This window comes from Nesoenas mayeri (genome assembly GCF_963082525.1).
Source record: "Nesoenas mayeri genome assembly, chromosome: 1".
NCBI classification, from domain to species: Eukaryota; Metazoa; Chordata; class Aves; order Columbiformes; family Columbidae; genus Nesoenas; species Nesoenas mayeri.
Window position 1 is genome coordinate 52,386,383 of NC_137541.1, and position 23,185 is coordinate 52,409,567.

Genomic DNA, 23,185 nt, shown 5'->3' on the forward strand with positions numbered 1-23,185 from the left:
CATCCACAGTTTGCGAACAGATAGGAAGGGGATACCGCTCTTTGGTCGTGTGGTGAGCATATTTTCAGTTGCATGATGGGAGAAAGATTGGAGAATTTAAGCCCTACTGTGTTCCCATACCAGGTGAATAGTTCCTCATTGCTGCTTTAAATTACAGACTTCAAGCTTTTTGGAAGAGGTGAGAATATGCGAAAGCTGCAATGCAGTTATTTCTTAGTTTCCCATCTATTTTTGTATTTCACTTTCTAAATTATCTTGTTACATAAAATGAACTTATACCCACCCACTATTCAGGATCCTTAATTTCATATCTTTCCCACCACCCCCCCAGTTATTACTAAATCTTCTCTCAACATAGTTGTGTCATTTTTTGTAACTTTGGACTATTTTGTTTTGGGGTACTTGAAATACATCATTAATCTTGTGTGTGATTTCAGTTCTCTCTAAAGCTTTCTTGTATTATCCATTTTACCCAGCTTAAATGTTTTGACTGATTTCAAAGACTTAACAACTAACAGCTTGTACTGCTGCACAAAGTATTCTTTTCCATACATGTGCATGAGTTTGCTCCACGCTTCACATAACTAATAACACACATCAAAAAATCTATGGATTTGAGATTAATGTGATCAATCCATTTATGTAATCCAATCAATCTGTTTATGCTTAAATATGCTTGTACATTGTTATGGCGTTTGGGTACCTCCCATGACTAAAATCTAGCACTAAATTAATGACATCCATAGAGAATTGTCAGGTCCCAATTACTTGTGTGCTGCTGCTGTCGTTAAACTGAGTAAATAGCCCGTCTGTGTTGCAGTACAGACAGTGGAGATGATGTATTGTAATGCAGATCCCAGTCCTGTGGCATTAGCATAGCAGCTGAGTGTATGAAGTGTTTATACTATGCTAACTTAAAAGAATCAGCTTCATTCCCATGTAATACACAACTAATAATTACATTGAAAAACCTCCAATTAAAACCCCATCTGAAAGCTTTTCAGACCTGCAGAAGCCCAAACAAGGAATGGTCAATGTCAAGCAAAAATTAAATTAGAAAGAATTTGATAAAAACCTTAATTAAAAGTGTGTCAGAACAAATACACCTCACTTTATGTCCTGAAGCCCATTAAATTTCAATATGACAAAGTGCCATTGGGTATGAATGTCAGAGATTCGGTGCTGCTAAGAGATTCAGTGCTGCTTTCCCCAAAGCCCAAAGCCCTTCCTTGGCCTGAAAATTTCCCCTTTCGCACCCTGTTTCTGCAGCCAGAAGGAAAAGTGGCGTCTCAGAGAACTTCTCTCTGAAACACCCAGGACCACAGGCAGCCTCTGGGAGGTGGCAGTGAACAGGCACAGGTATTACTTATTCCCAGCTCCCGATATACAGAATGTGCTATCCATACCACTTGCATCAGCTGTCAGCTTCTGTGCGGCTGGCAAAGATAAACAGCAATAATAAAACTGGCCTTCAGTCCTGTCCAAGTTCGGATTCAATGTGCACACAAGCGACCAACCGTAGCCAGCTAAACACCGAAATTTGCCCTGGTTCTGCCCCAAATAGTTAGGAGCAACCTTCACCTCAACCACCAACAACCAGGACAACTCCAACCTGTCCTGAAAAGAGTGGATATGACACTTTCTCTTCCCCCAAAAGGGTAACAGAATAAATCCCTGCAAAATTCTCCACAAATTTTCCCCTTACCAATAAATAAAGTTTTTTACCTCAGCCTAGTCTTATATGGGAGACACTTTTTCAGACCTGTATTTTGTCTACTGAGGAGGAAGACAGAGTAGCATAGAACCTAACTGCAAAATATATGCTGCAAAAATCTTTAGCCATGAGAGCCACAAAGCAAAAAAAAAAGGCAATCAAAGAGAAGATTATTTTTCATTTTATTCAACTATTGTTCAAAGTTAATAGACTAACACAATTGAAAATCACTGCCATTTCCATACAGAGGCATTTTTTGCAAACATAAAGGGTGTCTTGATATTTTTTCAATAACAAGATGTTGAATAATACAGTTGCCTATTATAAAAACCTACCAGAGACAGAATCTCCAAACCAATGGCAAATCCCTCTGAGAAGAAACCCAAAAATCATTATAGCACTATATAATTACTTTATGATTTTATCAGTGTGTGTGTGTCAGCAGAAGCAAAAAGAGACTGCTCTTCACAGAGACAATTCGATCACAACAAGGCTTACAAAGATATTAATGTAAAAGCTTCTCATTGTCTGAAAATCCTTTGCCATGGCAACTTAAAATCTGCTGCCTCCAAGTGATTTTAAAGCTTAACCATCCCTCCTAACCCTTGAGCTTCAGACCTGGTATTTCAACCACAACTATTAAATCTTCCAAACAGGTGTATACATTATCTCTACAAAGACCTGCATGATGAGCATGTCCAGTTACCCTACAGGGATAAGTAATCATTTCAGTTCTCATGCGTGGCTGAAATTATGGTATCGAGAATCCTGCATTCAAATCACTCAAAGTCTTGCACACACACTCCCAGAATGGCTGGGGTGCTGAGATGGTTTTTGCATTACAATGAAGCTGCTTTTCACCAAACTGTATTTTTGTGCTGCTTTGCGCTTGCTGACAGCATTGGTCCTCTTATCATCTTCAAGGATATCTGATAAGAATTATCTGATTCAATGGGAACTGGAGACAGTTTCAGCTACAGATGTACGAGAATTTGCTTTGAAATCTACAGATGCTCCTACATTCAGTCAGTCTGACTGAATACACAGATAAGTTGAAAAAAAATCTGTTACAAATTTGAACCAGAGAATTGTGTGCCTCAATTTCTGTGAATACAAAAAAAAAATGCAGAGTACATTTTCAGCTGTGAGTTTTCAAACTGTGTTGTGCTAACAGTTCTCAGGCTTGTGTTCCATGTAAACAAGTTAACCCGCCTGAGAAAATACCCAACTCTATGCATTGCATAAGGACTGCCTAGCATTTCTTCATCCATTATATCCCTGATTCATGTTCAAGTGATAGCAAGGAAGAAGAATATTTAAAATTCTGCTACATGGCTTTAGGGACTTACATTATTACTACCACAGAAGCACTCAGAGACTCCTATTCAGTTGGACATTGGCTCTATATGATAAGAATCACTCCCGTCCCATCCCGAAGATGATATGAGTGCAAACAAAGGCATGAAAAAACACTCTCCAAGGTCAAATTTAGCAAAATACCTTTACACATGGTCAAACAAGAAGTTACTAGCAAATCTGGGAACAGCAGTTAGCCTTAAGGTTCAATGTAGCATTTAGGTGTGCCAGAAAAACATTGGTACATCTTGGGTACAAAAAAGAGTAAATGTAAAAAGACCTTATATATGCCTGAGAGAGGACATAGCTGTCAGTTTTCTGGAAAAATAATAATTTTTTCCTAAGTGTCCAAAATCCCATCACTGCACCTTTCACAGAGCATGTTCATTTGGTTTCCCAACATGCAGAGATACCCTCACCCTCCTAAACATTTAGGACATGGACAACTGCATACTACCAATCCCTTTGGGTTGCACCCTGTTGGGCTCAGCTCTTGCTTAGCACAGAGACAGACTGAGGATTTGTGACTGAGATCTGCATGAAGCACAGCCTTCGTGTGTTTGGGAAAAGAGAAAAAAAAAATCTACCTGTTTCTGGAAAAAGAGAAGGTCATTCTGAAAACTGAGTTTTCGCGAGGAGAATGTGCACCAGGGAATAAGGGAACCCCGGTGCTGTTCCTGCACAACATGAGGGAATTTAATCCTAAACCTCGTCTGAGCATTTCCCATCCACCAGGGTATACTCTCAGCTGGTGGCTGGGCAATTAAACCCCTTTCTCAAATCTCAACACAACTAAATGAAAAAGAAAGGCTCCTGGGACAAGAAGGATGTCTGGTAGGAAACGACTTTGCAAATCACTGGTAAGGACACTCAGGCAGATGAGGACAGATGAAGAAGGTCTCTAGTTTATGAGATTTTACTTTGCTGGGATCATACAAGTATTTTACATCAGGAAGTGAAGAGTTAAAGCCCACCCACAAGTGGAACCAGAAAGTAAGATTTCTCCAAAGGTTCAGAGCAGAAGCTGCTAATAAATTAGTCAGGTTCCCATGCAAGCCATATCTCCACTGCCTCATGCAACTGCATTTGCAGAGCCATACTAATGTTTAGAGATTCCCTGAGAAATGCTAGAGGTACTTCTCAGACAAATGCAATCCAACTTTTTCTCTTTTGGTTTTGTTTTGATGCCTGGGCAAGTTAAGCGTACTTACTAGTCTAGGCTCTCATTTAAATATTTTTATCACCTAGCCCTAAGTGGTTCATTGACATCAGTTTTTGGACAAAAGACCTCAAGGGAATGTGCAACATGCACATTTTTCTTCTGAGTGCTCTTTTTCAAATTTGGCTGTCCAAGTCACCTGATAGATGGTTAAATTCACATGCATTCTGTCATCTCCCTGTTGACTGCACATCTAAGAGACTCAGGTAAACATTAACTTAAGCCTTACAATATCTTAAGTATTAGAAAGTTTTTTTTAATTTAAGACCTCTTATTAATTGGAAAAAAACCCACATTAACAGCTTCTCTGTGCTGTCAGAGTTGTGTAAAACATTTTTGATAAAACTGAGACACCAACCTTCTGCTGTTCAGTGTATCAAGGCTTGGCCTTGAACTGCTGATTCAGTGGAAATTTGGTCACTGTGACTGACTGAATCAGAAAAAGTTGATAAAAATACAGTTTACAATGTATTTAAAACCCTAAGTATGATGAGATTTTCAAAAGTAGATAGCTAAGCACCTTTCAGAGAACTACTGAAAATCCCATCTGACTTCTAATTCTGTATCTCAAGATAAACAAATTAATTGAAAAATGTGGTCACTATGCTCCTGTTCTTAAAAAACACTGTAAAATTATCCATTTGACTTGGCAATTTTCTTCCACTGCTAAGTGCAAAGTTGTTTGTATATGGTTATTCATATTGTCTATTAAAAATCATCTGCCTCATAAGAATAACTGAATGCCATCATTTTGCATATGCAAGAGGACAAATACAGACAAATCAATGGTCTATGGTTAGAAGAGGAAGAAACCAAAAACTCCTGTCACCCACTGGAGTTCCAATTAATGAGTTGTCCTTATTTGAAATAAAATTAGCAGAAGTAGTTCCTGATCACTTTAGTAAGGCTTGTCTTGCTCTTCATTGCATTTAATTTTTTTGTATGTTATCTGTTGAGCTTCCAGAGTAGAACTGGAGGTCTGATATCAGCATATGCCGTCAAATCTGTCGATGTCAAATTTGAAAATACGCATTTGACCCAATTTTAATGCTTCATCTTACCAGGACTTCGGAGAGGAAAAGGCAAGTTTTATGCGGATTTAGCGTGGCTATTCAAAAGCTTGTGCTGTTCTACAGTGGTTTGTGTTTTCTTACCATTGGCAAAACCATGATTGTGACTGTGTTATCTTCACCGATCTTTGGTGATGCACATATGGCAATTCCCTGTGTCTTTTTTATGAACCACAAAGTTCTGCCTTCTTGGCAGCTTGCATGCAATTTCTTTCAAATACTTTTCACTGTAACTAGGTGTTTGGGTTTTTTTCCACCTTGCTGAGTATCTTTATTTATCATGCTAACCTGATTAAGTCATTAAGTGATTTACTATAGCTTATATACCCTGTTTCTTTCATTCTGATTAGTTTGTGAGACGTGCTTTAATTGCTGCACTTTTTCTCTTTAATATCATTTAGGAATATGTGCTATCTAGACTATTTTATTATCCTCATATAAAATTCACATAGAAATTGTTGACAAGAAATAAAAAACCACAGACAACGTTCCTCATTTCCTAGAGGCAAAAAGGTGGCATTCATTTCTACACAAGCAGAACAAACATCCAGACAACACAGATTACTCCAACAACAGTCAAAGCCTTTATTAATTGTGGCCATGTAGATATTTAAACAAAACCGCATCAAAAAAACCTCCAAAATCTCAATTCTATCATGCTTTACACGATGAAATAAAAACTTAACCTGGTGGAAATCAGTGGGACAATCTGAAAACATGTCGTATTGGTATGTTGTGGAATGGCAGAATCTAACTCTGAGTGTTACAGGCAGTTTTCACTTCTGAAGATACGTATGCAATTTGGCAGACAAAAATGAAAATAAACATTCAGTGTACATGGAAAGATAAAACTGGCAGATGGAGAAGATGGCTTTTATGCTTCTGAGAATAAATAAAAATTAACAGAGAAAAATAGAGGTAAAAAAATACATGAATGTTTTGCATTTGACCAGAATGTTATATTTCAATGAAACGATACTAGAATTAATACCAAACACTGTTGTACCATATGGATGCTTGGACCTCTGCTGGAAAAATGGCATCATCTGTCCTTTTACCAGGAAATGGACTGTAGTGCTGTGTGTTACAGGGAGGCTACCATTCTTTTCAATATCCCAGATGCTATCCAGACTAGGAAGACATTTCTCAGTCCAGTAGGATTAGTAATGGTCCCAAGATGGCACTGGTAACTGAGTCTGACCCAAAGATACTGAAGGACTGTTTAATTTCTGTGATATACTTCAGAAACCCAGGGCAGTGACATAAAATTTGATCACCCTTAATGAGGAACTATCATTAATCATATTCAGAAGCAGCTTAGAGCTCTTCTTTCTTCTCTTTGGTTAAAATATAACATTATTAACAAACTTTCAGACAAGAAATCCAAGCTCCTCCATGTTTCTCATGAAGCTGAGTATAACTTTGTTTTGTCTACAGATGGCAGTACTATCGATTTACTTACTTCACCCTGTTATCAAACTCGTGACATAAACAGCACTCAGAACACGCGCTTATATAATGCACCTCATTTAGTATGCCTGATTGCTATAATATAAGTCAAACAAACAAAAAACGCCCATTCCCCCGGGGTTCTTCACATTTGAAGCAGATTTCATGGAAATTTAACTCAGTTTCAGGAATATAATTGAACTAACAATCTGTTCTCTCAGACAGGATGTCCCCTGCTTGGTACTATGCAGGGCTGGACAGATGCCAAAGCAGATTTGAATGTACCTCAAAGTGCTCATGAAAAATGACGGGGCTTTTCTAAAAGCAAGTTGTGTGTGCTGGATAGGTTGGGCAGCAGCACTCTGGCTGATGCTAGTCTTCCCTTCCATTTAACCTGTCAGGATTCAAATACACTGGAATTGTAAACAACGAGAAAATACAACAAACAGCACGTAAACAAGAAAAGCCAAAGTGCGCATCCTGTGAATGCTCTGCAAACCTGTATGCAAATGCACAGTAATGGAAAGCTTGGGGACTGTACTCTTTGCTGAAGGATGGTGCCAACAGCACCAAATTCTGTTTTCTAAAATCAGGGTATGGCTTAGGTTATTCAGATTCAGGGTTTCCTGTGCATGGAAAGCAACTAAAACTAGGGAGGAATTAATGCAATGAATTGAAGTGGCTATCTAGATTTAAAAAAAAAAAAGTATTAATTTGCTTTTTCCAGAGATCAGAAAGAAGGCAAAATCAAACCATACAATGAAAAAATGAGAATAGATTTATATATGAATCATCAAAACATGTTTGTCACTGGATTTTCAATAAAACAAAGTACTTTTTTTTGGGTTTTATTTTTGTTTTTTTGTTTGGGTTTCCAAGGAAACACCTTGTAGGTAATTGTTCTGTCTTCTTTGTGTGCAAGTACCAGCCAGGTGACTGACTGCCCGCTTTCCATACCTTTTTATTGTATTGGCCAGTGTCAATCAAACTTGACAGGACTGCAGGCCTCTCAAGGATATTAAATCCCTACAAGCTTTGTGAAAGTAGGCAACAAGCTGGGATAGAGAGAGCCTACTAAGTATCCCTACATGAGGTGAAAGCTGCAACATGGTCTCACCTCTTATTACACACCAGAAAATACACGTGTGAAAGAGATATTATGGATGTTCAAACTGTGGAAAAAAAGTTTCAATTGAAGCACATATTTTCTTAGACATCAGAATACCCAGTCACACTCTGAAATTTAAAGGAAATCATGCCTTATAATTTCATGGCTCACAGAACTATATTTTAGCTTACTAGAGGACTACTCATGGCCTTGGGCTTTTGCCAACTCTTAATGCAATGGAACATTTCATCAGTGCAAAACCCACCTTAATGCTGAAAAGCTGTCATGTCCATATCCCCTGCTGCCTCATGGAACCTGAAGCTGAGGACCATTATACCTAGACACTTCAGCAATTGGTATTTCATCATACTGCAGACATACTATTATAGTCACACAAAGGAAAGTGTGCACTGGTCTATGTGGAAGATGTGCTTGTCTGAATAATTTCATTTATAAACAAATGATTGTCTATGCTTTGGTGTGGATTCTCTTACACTACTCCATTTTGTTGTGAGAAGAATTCAGACCCTGAGTAAAAAGACACAATCCATGCCCAGATTAGACAAAAGCAAAATCTCTCTCATACTTGAGTCTATTTCTTAACTAATTCAGGTCAAAGAACTCAATCAATTTAGGAAATCACTTGCACTCCTGCAGGGACTACGAGACACACTGACTGAGCAGAGGAGCAGATGGAAAGATTGTTCTTGTCAAGTGCTTGTTTTCCAACCAGAAGCCAGACAGTAACTTCCTTAAGTAGATGTTCCTGAGCAATGGGGCACTACTGATAGTCTCCAGGAATGGCTGAGCCAGGCCCTGACTTCCACCATCCACAAAGGACTTTGGTCAGATACCCTTTAAGCTTGCTTAATGCCACTGGAAGTGACTTTGAATGACAACAGTAGAAAAATCTCTCCCAGAAATACCTTTGTTCCCATAGCTTTCCAGATCCTGATCCCAAATACCTTATTTGTAACGTACCATGCACTTCTTTTTAATTAAACATTGCCCCCCCTTATTTTTTATCCATGAGGGAGCAGCCTGAATTAACTTAGCTCCCAACCAGCTGAAACAATTTGCAGCACAAGACTTGCTGATGCTCTCACGTCCTTACATAAGCATTTCTTCACATCCCACATAGCCAGGGCTCCTGAACTTAAAAAACCTGTTATGTTGCATACTCTCATAATTGCCACTTTTAGCATCCCTCAGATGTTGACAAGCATGTGATGGTTTGCTGATGGGAAGCAACCGATATAGCTGAGTATTTCAACTCAGCTCCTGGAACTTGCTACAGGAATGCATCCCCTCACAATGATGTTGTAAGGAGACTGGCCCTGGAGACAGCTGTACTGCAAAGATTTCTGGAGAGGCTCAAACAGAATTTAAGATGCTTTCTCACTAGGGCTCAATCAGGAAATTATCATAGTCTCTTCACTGGAAAGGTAGATTTAACCTGCAGACCTGTATATGTAAATGTTCTGTGATGCCACTGGGATTCTGATGAGAAAGAGGTCCCATGAATTTGGCTTGATAGCTGAGATTAAACAGAACCCCTTACTTCTCTGACCTGAAGCAATTCCTACAGAGAGGCTGCTGAGCTGCAGAGATTCCATTTGGATCCCCAAATCCTCATGTGTCACTGCTCACAGGACAAGAATTAGAATTTGGTTCTGCCTACTATTAGATCATGCACAGTTTTAGAATGCATATAGGCATCTTTACTGGTTTTCTACAAACTCAAATCTGAGAGAGATGATGCTGTAACAAAGCTCACAACACAGAGTTTACAAATCCTTTCTGCCTTCACAAGAAAAAGTAGAAAACAGCTGAGCTTTGCAGTGGGTGGGATTCTTTATGACAGATTTCCTTTCAGGCATGTTTTGCAAGAAAAGCTCTAAATGTTACCCATTGCACATTGGTCAATTGTGTTACATAACATTTGAATTTTGCAGACAAATAAAGAAGTTTGTCTGTTGGCACATATACTGGACAGATGCTATGTGATCTGTGCTTTGTATCTTTTCTTAATGAGAGAATTTTACTATTCAGTAATTATTACATTAATATCTAATGTGATGAGATGCAGCAAGAAACCCCTGCACATAAATTACTTTGATTTAAAGAGAGCAAAAAATGTTGCTATTTGTAAACTTGAAGACGGCTCAGCAGAAACAAAAGGAATTCATGGGGGGAATGAGCAACAGCATATTCATCATCAAGACAGAAAAAAGCTTAATGAACACAAGAGGAAGAAAAACTTAATCTTCTCCTATAGACTAGAGTCACTACAGTAACAAGCCTAAAATGTCAGGAGATGTTCCCTTCATATTACCAGCTTTACTATTGCATTAGGTTAGTGATCGATGCATCAATTGAGAGAAACTCACCTGGCACCATCTTATCAATAAGACTGGTATAATGGAGGAAAACCCCCCACACTTATTAGTTTAAAACCAATCATATTGTTAAGGGAGAAAAGGAAAGACCAGATTCCTCTCTTCAGCTTTGTGAAACAATTGCTTAGCACCTTAGCGGTTCTAAATAAACATCTAAATAAAGGTGTGGCTTGTGTAGGTACATCACTCATACCCAACCTGGTCTTCCCACACATCTGAAAGTTTCACAGAAGTGACACATACACAGGGGAAAAGTTGCATTTCTGCAACTTTTCCACCTTGTCGGCAGGTAATTTGCAGCTAATCAACCACCTACCCCACCTGTGACTGATTTAGCTAGAACAAGGTGGCTCTAAGGCAGCATGCCCTGTGCTGGGGGAAGAAATAGGGCCCAAATGTTGGCTTCTCTGCCTCATTGATGGCATCATGGAAGTAAAGTGAAGGATAAAATATTTGGAAAGACAATTCCAGTGAGATTCATAGGCACAATGGGAATAACTGAATGTTGGCACCTCAGTCTCAATCAGCAACTAGATTATATTTATTTTCTGTTACCTCAAGAAAGGTAATGGAACCTTTTTGGAGAACTGTGTCCATAGAAGATAAGACAGGACTTCCACCTTCAGTTAGAAAAGTTTTGGAAAATAAATTTTGGAATTGGCAATGGGAAAACTACTTTTCCATTTCTGTTGAATGATAAGCATCTCACGGCTGCCAGTGGAGAGCTTCAGTGGCCAAACGTGTGAACTGATTTGAATAACTACCCATAAAGCATAGGTGCAAAGTAATGATACCAATGAAGAACTGGAAACACCCATTTTCCTATATCTTCTTACACTGAGGTATACATTTTCTCTGTTGTCACAGACTCATTTTCAGCACAGTGTACTAGAGGAGATGTGCAGTTCCCTCCTCACTATACAACCTCTGTTCTCTTCAGGGATGATAGAGAATCAGGATTGAGGGTCTAATTTGTGATGTGTTTCTTTTCGTTGAGATGTGCGCACAAAGGAGTTACACATTGGAAACATTCAGGAGGCCTACAAGAAGTAATCACATGAAGATCTAGCAGAAATTAATAATCTTCCTTGCCCACATGGGATTAATCAAAAAATGGATGTGAAATTTAAAGTAATATAAAATCTCGAATTTAAAGTTGTTTCTCTTTCTTTAGAAAGTCCTACAAACTTCATCAAACCGCAGCCACATTAACAGCACTAATAAAATGCTCATCATGCTGTCTTGAAAACTTGTATGACTTTATATGGTCCTGAAAAGGAAATCCCCTCAACTATATTTTCCTCACTTTCTGTGGACATTTAATCACTGATTTAACTGTATTTATAGAGATGAAAAAAGACTTTTTATTTTTGAGTTCATATTTGAATTTTTTTCTTCAAACCCATTAAATGAAAAGACATAGGCTGCAATTTTCAGAGAGTAAAAATAAATTTAATTTACTTGTAAGAGAACTGACTAATTTCCCTAAGGACTCCAGGATCTATCTACAGTATTTCTACATACATTTTACAGCCACTCACATTGCTATGAAATTCTTGGAGAGCTTGAAAACCTAAAGTATTAACTATCTCATTTTCATATAAGTAATTAACACACATATCTTCACACTTGCTTTGGGACTGCATAACCGAATAAAAACATACTTTAATTTAATCAAGAAGAAGCATGCATGCAAACACATACAAAATGCATTATTTAGAAGTGGCTATTCAAATAAAAGAATAAGAAGTCTTCCTGCTCTCTATTTTGGGGAAGGGATGGTGAGGGAAAAATCAACAGCAATGCCAGAAAATTGTGACTATTGGCTGGCAAAGTCCACACAGCTGGATGCTGATCTCCTGTACCTTTGGTCGGTGTGCACGATTAAGGAGATGTACACATACTATAAGGTTTCTCTCCTTTCTCATATCAAGAAGCTGTTCAAACACCTCCTGAGCTGAGGTGCTTTTTCGGCACAGTGTTTGTCCTAAGGTTTCTCAGTGCAATGCCTACAGGCTTTGTACAATTTCACTGGTAATCAACAGGCACAATTTCTTTTTTTCCTCTGTTTCAGCACAGGAGGAGAAAAAGAGCAGAATAATTTGACTCTGTTTCTTTGTAGGAATTGTCATATTTGATGGTTCATTTAATACAATATATTATTGTGTGCAATAGCCTGTAACATATTATTCAGTGGAAATTGTGTACTTACTCCAAAATGGACAATCACCTGACAGCTTCTTCTTAAGACTCTCTAAAAAGCCTTGGAGTATGAGAGTCTATGTATCCTTTAACAAGGCTTCTATGATGAATATACTGTAATTCGTAATATACTTTGATTTTGGAATTGCCTTCTTCAGCTTTTAATTTGAGGAAGAAGGTGGTTTGATGTTGAAGGCTTGAGCTGGGGTTAGAAGAAACAAGTCCCTAAGATCATATATATTCCTTGAAAGAGGACCATTTCAGACAACCCCCCCACTCTCCACTGCCCAGTCTTAGGAAGATGTCATCAACAAGAATATTCTCCCAGGTAGGAGAAAAAAAAAATAGCATGATGGGGATTTGGTGGCTGATCCCATCACCACTGTAAGGAGCCCACGGTGAATTTACTGTGATGCTGCAAGACCGCTTTGCAAGTGCTAGAGAAATGTATTGCTGCAGCCACCTACTGTTGGAACTTCTGCCAGTGTATTACAGTAGATATACTGAGATATGGGATGTTGTAGAAACCCTCAGAGTAAGTAGAAATCTTAAAATTTTTGTTGGTACTGTTCTCTGTTGGTTTCTTCAGGATTAGGCTAGTTGTAAATGCAGCTATTGTGGTGGTGTTTGTTGTTCATTTTTACTATTGTCTTCCCTTAATATTCACTGAGTTATGCTTACAATATAGCTTATAGCAGGACCATGGTATATTTCTCTTCCCATAATATTGCATTTGTGTTAGCTAGCTTTTAAGGTTTCTTATGTTTTAATGAAGTTATTAAACTGAATTCCCTGCATAATTCATGAGTATTCACTGTCTTCTAAGAGCTGGTCTCTAAACAACTTTTAATTTTTCAATTATTTTCTAAGACATCCAACCAGCCTTTTGATTTTGAATGCAATATTTAAAATAAATGTCTAATTGTATAAAACTAGCTTTGTTTCTGCTTTAGTACCATTTGGTCCCCAGAGATGGTTCTGATTTATAGTATTTGCTTGGCAGATACAAAGAGGTGCTGTGTATTTTCTATTTATAACTCATAAATATTGAGATTAGCTTTCACACATAATGGACAGGCTTATAGGCTGCTTTCTCTTCACGGCTGAAGCTGCAGCTTTCTGCAGAAGGAAGAACACAGAGATCCAATGACATTCCTCTCCTTGCAGTTCTTCCTAAGCATTAATTTGGCATAAACAGGTGTAGTTTAGGGTCTGCTACAATATTTGCTACTTGGCAACAGTTCCTAAGGCAATACCTGAGCCCATGCCAGCTATGGCATCTGAAATTCTGGCTCTGACTGGGGGGTATGGTGAGGTGCAGCAGTGCTGAGGAGATAAGCAGAGGGTACATTGCTTGCTACTGGGATAGATTCCTGGTAATTAGATTCACTAAAAGCTAAACATACTAAAATAATACACAGAGAACAAAGCCACATTAGCTTTCAAAGATTTTTAGAAGGAATAAACCATACGGAAATTAATCCTGAAATGATGATAAGCTATGTTAAGCCTGACACTTACTATCAGCTACTAAGAGAAGACTTTTTGATACAAAACAGTATTTATGCCAAAGGGCCTGGGTAGCCAAACACCCATAACAACAGTTTGTCCAGGTGCCAGCACCAGCCTCTTCTGCAGATTCCCTCTGCAGATTGAGAGGGAAAAGGCTTTTCAATGTATTCAGGTAACTTATTTCAATGACTGGCTTGGTCAAAGCAGGGAAAGCTGTTGGAAGTTGAAATGAAAGCTTTTATTTCATGAACAAAAATGAATACAAATGGAGGGCACAACTAAATACAGGGAAATCTATAGAATTGCCTGCATAAACACATATTAATATTGGGAATCTTCCTATGTAATAAAAAGAAGGAACATATTTATTGCACAGACCACATTTAGCTGCTAGTCAGATATGTTGAGGTTTAAACAACATTTTTTTTTTCTTTAGAAAATAAGTAAAAGCAACAAATACAAAATAAGATGAAAATTAATTTAGATTAAAGTTTCATACTCATTTAAATCCATCTAGGAAATCACTACCACTTTGATTTAAATGAATATCTCACAGGGGAACTGCAGATAATTCCTGCCCTCTTTCTCAAGCAGAAGGGATTGCAAACTTGAATAAAGTATCATAATTCACAGACAGCCCTCGTGAACTGAACGGCATTGATGAACTGTATCATGCCCTTATCAAGGAATTAGTCAGACTATGTCTCTATGGCCTGTTTGGAGAGATTAAACTGTAAACTGGTTTTGAAATCTTGCAATTTTGCAAATCACCTAAATGAAAAACCAAAGGAAAACAAACAACAAAACCAAAACGACAACTACACAGTGACTTGGGAGTCTAAATTCCCTGGAGTCTAAGTTCCCTTGATTTGCTGTAAGACCTAAGCTTCTAAGTCTCGTAGACATTTGGAGTGAAGGATACCTATAAAGCCACATAACTGGAGTTTACCAAATTCAGACAAATAAAAATAATCTCTTTAGAGCTTACATGCCTACATGTCACCTGCCAGATGTCATGTTCATTAAAAATGCATTTGAATATAATTTAAATAATTAAAATGCCATTTAAAAACATGCATAATTGTTTGCCAGAGGCCCTTGCTCACCAGAAGTAATAATTTCCACTGGTTGTGGCGAATTGATGAGCTCAGGCTGAACAGTTCCAGTGTGTGAGCCAAGGTTTGCTTTAGCCCCAGCCTGATGCTACAATTAAGTTTAAGACCTGGGAGTTTATTGCTCAGATGGGTGATCTGGTTTTGTTACAAAGAGTCTAATGAATTTGATGATTAGTCTGTTGTCTTTTATTGCCTGTTTCTGAAGTAATTTGCGCTTGGCTTTTGACTGTTAATAAAATTTATGGAAAAGTTCAAAATGCTGGAGATAGAGGCTTGCTTTTTTTTTTTTTTTCAACTGTAGTAACCATTGATTAGGATTTATGTGCTGACTGGCAGGATTAAGGTTTCACCAGTAGAAGCCCTGCAGAAATGCTAGGAAAGGTGGTACTCTCAATCTACTTTGACTGGTCTCTTGCTTTTGACGGGTGCCTTTGTAACTGGGCTCTCTAGCTGCACAACAAAAAGACACATGATAAAAATCAACCATGTTTTTAACTCTGATTGACCACAATTATGGATCTCATAAATTTTTAAATAGAAGCTTGGAAGACTACTGAGCCACAGTGCCTGGTTCTTTGTATTCACAGAATCACAGAATGTCAGGGATTAGAAGGGACCTTGAAAGATCATCTAGTCCAATCCCCCTGCCGGAGCAGGAACACCCAGATGAGGTTACACAGGAAGAGGTCCAGACAGGTTTTTAATGTGTCCAGAGTAGGAGACTCCACAACCTCCCTGGGCAGCCTGTTCCAGTGCTCTGTCACCCTCACTGAGAAGAAGTTTCTTCTCAAAATTAAATGGAACCTCCTGTGTTCCAGTTTGTACCCACTGCCCCTTGTCTTATCATTGGTTGTCACCAAGAAGAGCCTGGTTCCATCCTCCTGACATGCACCCTTTATATATTTATAAACATTAATGAGGTCACCCCTCAGTCTCCTCCAAACTAAAGAGCCCCAGCTCCCTCAGCGTTTCCTCATAAGGGAGATGCTCCACTCCCTTGACCATCTTTGTTGTCCTGCGCTGGACTCTCTCCAGCAGTTCCTTGTCCTCCTTGAACTGAGGGGCCCAGAACTGGACACAATATTCCAGATGGGGTCTCACCAGGGCAGAGCAGAGGGGAAGGAGAACCTCTCTCAACCTACTAACCACCCCGCTTCTAATACACTCCAGGACTAAAGATAACATAAACACCAAAGCTTTCCACATTGCTGAGGTACAAAGGTAGAGCAGATATTTGCTAGTAGCAGTAATACTCAAGATGTGGAGAGAAGCAGCCAGAAGGAAACCACAAGGTCGCCTGTCGCGGTGCTGCGAACACTTGGCGATGCCAGAACTGTGGGAGCCAGGGCCCTGTTCCTCCTTTCTGCAAGGCACATCAGCTCCCCAGAGAGGCACAGAGGCTGGGTGCAAGAGAAAGCAGAGCCCTTTCCAAATGCCTGTCTTCTGCTTTTCCAGCATCTTCTCCAAAATCGGAGAGAACAACAAAAAGACATAATCTAAACTCAAAAGCAGATCCTTTCTGCCTATTTTTGACAAACTTCTAAGATATTTTTTTCTCCTGTGACAACTATGTAATTTTCACCTCTTGCTAATGGCTTTCCCTTGGTGACAGTAAGTGCTGTTGAGTATATAGGTAACATCCAGTTGGAGATCACATTTGATTGTTAACATTTTCCCACCTCCACTGCAGTGCAAAACTTTCAGTTTTGCAAGATGAAAAGCCATTTTAGTATCTAGAGGAAATAATAAAACTAGTGGGGAAAGCATTCGCTAATTGAGATAAAATCCTTCCACCTTCATTACCACTTAGCAATACTGTACTTTGAGAGTAGGTATTATTTAGTGTGAATAATGACAACAGAAGCTCAGCTTGATTTAAAAAGTTATTTCTGCATAATTTATTCAAAAGATAAATTCCCTAATGGAAGATACTGGATCCACTTTAAACCAACATTATTTCATCTATAATTACTGCCTCAGAAACACCGTACAAACTGCTATTTATCACTGTCAGTGACTTTTGAATTCCTGCTACAACCATGGTATCCCATCGGGTTTGTTTGTCTCTGAGAGAACATGATGTTTCTAGTTTGGCATGGCCCTAAAAAAAAGGAGAACAAAACCTGTCATCCCCTAGAAAAATATTTAAATGAGAGTAAGCCCATTCATTTTGTTATAGTTATTTCCAACACAATGCATTATATTTTCCATCTGAAGTTTGTAGGTGGTCTTCAGTTCATTAGTGCTTTCCTTGACCCTTTCTTTTTTTATGACCTGAGTACCCATTATCCATCACATTTCTCGCAACGCTTGGAAAAGAATATAGATGCTCTAGCTCATAGAGCTATGCTTCAGTCAAACACCCCCACGTCTCCTCATTATGGGAACCTAATCTTTCATTAGCAAACAATTAGGAAGTAAATATTCTTAAGAACATTAATTTGCAATTGTTTCGGTACAAGCATTAAGGAAAATATTAGTGTTGCATCCTAATCTTGTGTCCATTTTATACAAGGAAAACCCAGACTTGATTCAGGTAATGACTACAACAATATTTTGATGCCTTTTATTTTATTGTCTCTGTTGCTGTACAGTGGAAGACTTTAGAAGCAATTAAAAGAAAAGATAACTGGTTACTGGTAAGAGACTTTGTTCCCTTGAACTTTGTGAAGCTCCTCCTGTTACTGTTCATCAAAAGTGGTAAACAAAACCTTCAAGCTTGCTTTTAGCAGGTCCCCATTTCTCTGTGTATTTGGGATAAAACTCTTACTTTGTGCTAAGTTTATAAGAAAATAAAAACCAAAACAATTTTTCTTGTCAGCAATATTAGCGATAATATCATCTGTGTGTTAAGGACAGCTGTAAAAGCCTTCAGTTCTAGAGCTGCGCTGGAAATATCCTCATTCTCAATGGTCAGTAGAAACTGCCTCTTTTAAACAGAGGGTATATAAAATAAAATTATCCTGGAAAGACCTTTCCTTATAAAGCATCTTGTTATTTAATTTGCTCTCAGCTAATTGGCTATTTAGACAGTAATTGGTGTCCAAGAATCACAGACAGAGCAGAGAACAGAAGCCTACGCGGAACTCCACCAGGTCCCTGGGACATGGCTTCGATGCCATGTGTGCTAGCTGCACCCTCCCTTACAGATGGCATACGTCACCTCACTCACAGCGTGTACGGCCTCACTATGAGCAAAGACCACGAGGACTATTTGTAGGTACTGAGTGTGTTGGAAATATGAACCTCACTGACTACCACAAGTACAAGATTGTCATTTTGATTGCTGGTGCACCCACCAAAGCAGAGCACTCCCAACTCTGCACATGGGAGCAATGACACCCGAGACCTTCAAATGTAGAAACAATTATCCTAGCACCTCAACCAGCAGCCAGTACGGTGACCTGTGGCGAGTTCCTCTATTATGTATTATCAGTAACATTGCAGGGAAATGCTCACGTTTCGTGAGATTAAACAGACAATAGGGATTGTAGTGAGATTTTTTTTCTCTTGCCTGAATAGTCTGTATTTATCTCCAGGCAACAGGAGAGAAGGAAAGTACAGAAAGCTTGCAATGTCATCTGACTGTTTAACTCTTCAGACCTCGTCTTGGAGCAGAATGCAACATATAATGAAATTCCTTTTTTTAAGCTAGAATGAGTTCTGATACGCTTAGCCACACCCTAACTTTCTTAGAACACAAGCCATATTTTTCAGACAGTGAACAAGAGCCCTTACCTGCTCAACCAAGATATCTCCAAGAGAAAATGAGTTGATTTTATGCATTTACAAGCCTGCAATATCTACAAACAGATTTTCATGCACATACCTGATAGTCCACCGACATCCATCTTCTTCAGGTTCTTTGCCTCCAGAATGACTACAGTCAGCTTGCCAGCAGTAGGCACATAACGAAGGGAGAAGCAGATATCACCCAGTTTTTCTTGCTGTGAAAGCAAACAAGACATGGTGTTATATTTTAATATTTTTTTGTACCTTTTAAAAATGTAAATTTGAAAGCCCCACAGAAAATCAACAGGATTACATCTCAAACTCCACCTGTTAAACAAAGCATTTAAATGAAGAGTATGAGATATGTGCCACAAGTTGCCCAGCTTAAATACTTGATAGCCTCAAATCTGCTGCAGCAACTGGATTCCACAGCAACTGCCCTGTACGGAGCCAAATGACAAGATCTGTGATGGCTGCAAAGTACATTATACTGCTCAACATTTCACCCCTGACAATCAGGGTGCCACAAATACTGTTTGCTCTTTAAACCAAGACGTGACGGTATTTTCTTTTCTTCCAGGTTGTGTTCCAGTGGAAATCATGTGCATACACAACTACTAGACTGTTTTCCGTGGAACGGTAATATGGATGTCTCTCACCACACTTTGTCAGAAAAGCAAACAGTATAAAACTCACAAAGCACAAAACATCCAGTATAAAAAAGGACTTCTCTCTCATCTGACAGGTAAAAAAGGAAAAAAAAAAAAGGAAGATACAGGCTGGCAAAGCTCACTGTGCATCCCTCCTCACATCAGGAATGGCTGGAAGGATATTCGGTTTTGCATTCAGTCTTGCCTATCATCTGGGATCCTGCCAAACACAACTTTTTGCAATTCATTGCTTAGTAGTTTCCTAACAGTCCTGGCAAAGAGGGAAGGGTTGAATTATATTCAGAATTAGAGGAACTTTGTTATAAAAGGAGGAGCAATAGACTTGAATCTGCAGATGAGAGAAAGAGAAGAGTGGAGTACTGCTCAGAAAGGATCACTAGGTTGACCAGAACTGCTTTCCTCCTTCCTTTCAGGCACAATAGTATCTCTAGGGGGGGTAACTACGTTGCTTTTGAGGCAAGAAGAATGAGATTACACTGAATAGTCCAATAAAGCATTTCAGATAGCAGTGTTATTATTTCAAAGACACTAGTTCTTACGGCACGTGTGTTTCCACAATTTATTTTGGCAGTAGAATATAAAGTACATTTCTATCAAGATATATTGCTTTGGTTCCAGTGTTTTGTTAGAAGAAATTGGAACGTTTGTTGTTGAAAAGTTTTGAGGGTGTATCCAAGCTTTTCATTAAGATACTAGGTAATTTTTGCTACACTTGTGCACCTTTTCCCCACACCACAAATGCAAAAGGGAGATGGCAATTTACCAGGTTCAAATTGCTAAGGAGAAAAGGCAAAGTCAGAACCTGACCTAAAGAGCTGGGGGAACACTTCCGAGAGCAACTGCTCACATATTCATGGATGTAGTGGGTATTTCCTAGATAAAAGATAGCCCATGCCCTAAGCACTTTTAAAAGGAATCAAAATGTTCCTTTCCAGCTGGGAGCTCAAATTTCCAAGACATTTAAGAGAAACTGAACTTCATCTCTTAAACTAAATTTCCAGCATCAGTGGCAGTTCTTCGCTTAATAGCTCTTACACACAATCACTTTTTTATCCAGGTTTGGATAAGCATCTGCAGTATATCTATCTGAGGGATGCATGACAGATACTCGGCTATACTTCAGAGTTTACATCTTCCTCTCCTATTGAAAGGTGCATGGGCTTGTCTCAGAAGACTTCCTTGGGGATGTAGCATTCTGCTTATGTTGTTCCAAGCAAAAGCCTGAGGCAGTATATATTAAGAATGGCATCACGTAGTTAATGTTCCTTTTGATTTTTGAACACTTAGAAACTGCAATAATAATGTAATATCTAGAAAGCGACAGACTCTGAATTGATTATTACAGGTTGGGAATGAGGCCCAGGGATTGTAATGGATAATTTCCTGCAAAACATCAGCTGAGGGATCACCAGCGGTCAGAAAACATGCAGAACAAACATAAAGCTATGTGTAATTAGGGAATGCTCAGAAGGAACACAACAAAACAGCTTATGACGTTAAATGTATGCATCACATACAAAAACTCTGTCAGAATGCAAACATGCCAGTATCTTGGAAACTTACAGTGCCCTCCTCATCCCAAAAGGATAAGGTAGAACTGGGAAAGATTGCAAGAAAAGCATCAGGAATGATCAAAGGTATGACACAGCTTCTGCGGAAGGAACAGCTAAGTAGATTAGGACTCTTTAGGCTGAAAAGGGGCTGGATGGGGAGCAGTATCTTAGAGACCTTGATATGACCCAGGAAGGCTATAATAATGTTACGACCTTGCTCAAAAGAAGAGATCCTATCAGAAAATTTACATTTTTAACTCATACCTAGAATAACCCCAGACCACACTGCTGTGGAAGGACACAATTACTATTCCTCCCTGTCTGCATATACTGTTATGAATCCCAGCATACATTTTGACCATGGAAATATGGATTTCAGCCATGTGACCTGCACATCTAATTCGCAGCTCTAACTGAGCCTGCAATGGCATGGTGACAGCACAACATGGTGACAGCACAACACGCTCCAGTTCCCCTGACGTTCAGTTTTGGATGTCCGTATTGACTAGGCTAGCAGTGAAGTTGACCTATCACTTGCAGCTTGTTCAGAATGGAAGAAGTCAATTGCTTATTGATTTGTATTATCATGACCACAGCTCACCCAGTCACCCGCTCTTCTCTGCAGTTGCTGTTCTATTATATGGTAGACCTGGTTTAAATTAGCTTGGTTGATTCATGGGGCTCTGAGTAAGACTGAAAGCTCATTTTAGTCCCTCATCTTAGAGACCTTTGTACTCACGTATCACCCAACATTGAGGGGCTCTGCCCTCACTCCTAGACTCACTAGGCAGAGCTTTGGCTGTAGCAGCATGGAAATTTGTATTCCTCAGAAATGTACCTCATTGACAGACTATCTGAACTTCTATTTTGGAAGGTATTTATAAATCAATACCATGCTTCTAATTGTTCTGTTGATAGGATTTTTTTTAAAGTTTTTGGTTGTTTGTACTTGTGTTGAGACTAGAATGTGCTTAGTAAGCATAAAATTGTGTTAGAACTGCTGTTTCTTATCTGAGTACTTCAGCAGAGGCCGGAGGAGGTACTTTACAAACACAGTTATTGCCACGGAGACCATCACCTCTCACCAGTCTTTCTCCATCTGTAATCATGTTATGCCTCTGTGCAAATACTGCAATTGTCTATACAGAAGAGTAATTTTATGAGAGCATTTAATGCATTTTCAACCTCTTTTAACGTGTTTTTAGCTGCAGGAAGCACGTAGAAGGAGTCAGCACCATGTAAACAGCCAGTTTTCCATAGATCACCAGCAATCCATGGGAAATGACAGCAGATGATAGGCTCATTCCAGTGAATAACTTGAAGAAAAAGCATAAGTACCTCCTTAAATGCCTACAGAATCACATTTAGTACTTTTTTGTTGTTATTAAGATCTGTATTAACTGCATTTCTTCAATATTTCTTGTACTTCTAACATCTTCTCTTTGCACGACTGCCACGAGTTTTCTATTCCTAACTTTTTAATTTTTTTTTTTTTTTTAATTTTAAAATATTTGTCAGGCAAAATACTTCAAGTGGCAGCATTGCAATGAAGCAACAAAAAGCAATCACTAGAGGTGTGGTTTGCAGGAGATAATTACAAACCCCTGCAGGGCTATGAGGTACAGATGAGTGCTTCTGGTGTGGTGATTATCTCATGGAGGTGCCTTATTGTTATTATGAATTTCTTTCAGCCCTAGGTATAAATAATTTATGTTAGTAAATTACTTTGATCTCTGATGGAAACCGTAAGTTAGTGTTAGAAACTTCCAACTGGGAGGTTCATAGACATTAACCTATTCCTGTATAATGCCTAAACAGCAATCAAAAGACTCTCTCCATCTAAGCAACTCCATAACTTCATTACATTTAAAGAGGACGCAATGAAGCAGAACATAAATGACACAGACAGAGCTGGTAACACTCCTTCAGCTTAGAAAAGGCTATTCCAAGTCTTGTTGTGAACCTGGACTTTTGAGAGATGACTCCAAGCAGCTCCTGCCTGTCTCATGTTTCTTCTTGTATTTGTCTGCAGTCATTTCTGCCTTGACAGCACACTCTCCTAAGGAGCTACATAGAAAAATGCTA

General features: G+C 38.9%; 1 protein-coding gene across 1 annotated transcript in view; it reads right to left on the minus strand.

Moving 5' to 3' along the window:
• The window catches only part of SYT1 (synaptotagmin 1), a gene marked incomplete at both ends in the record, with an annotated part of 99,371 nt that overhangs the window by 31,898 nt on the left and 44,288 nt on the right, over positions 1-23,185 (minus strand). Inside the window, one exon of the mRNA XM_080364241.1 lies at positions 18,974-19,091. Within this exon, the coding sequence (XP_080220367.1) occupies positions 18,974-19,091 (118 nt within the window). The remainder of the gene's footprint in view (positions 1-18,973; positions 19,092-23,185) is intronic.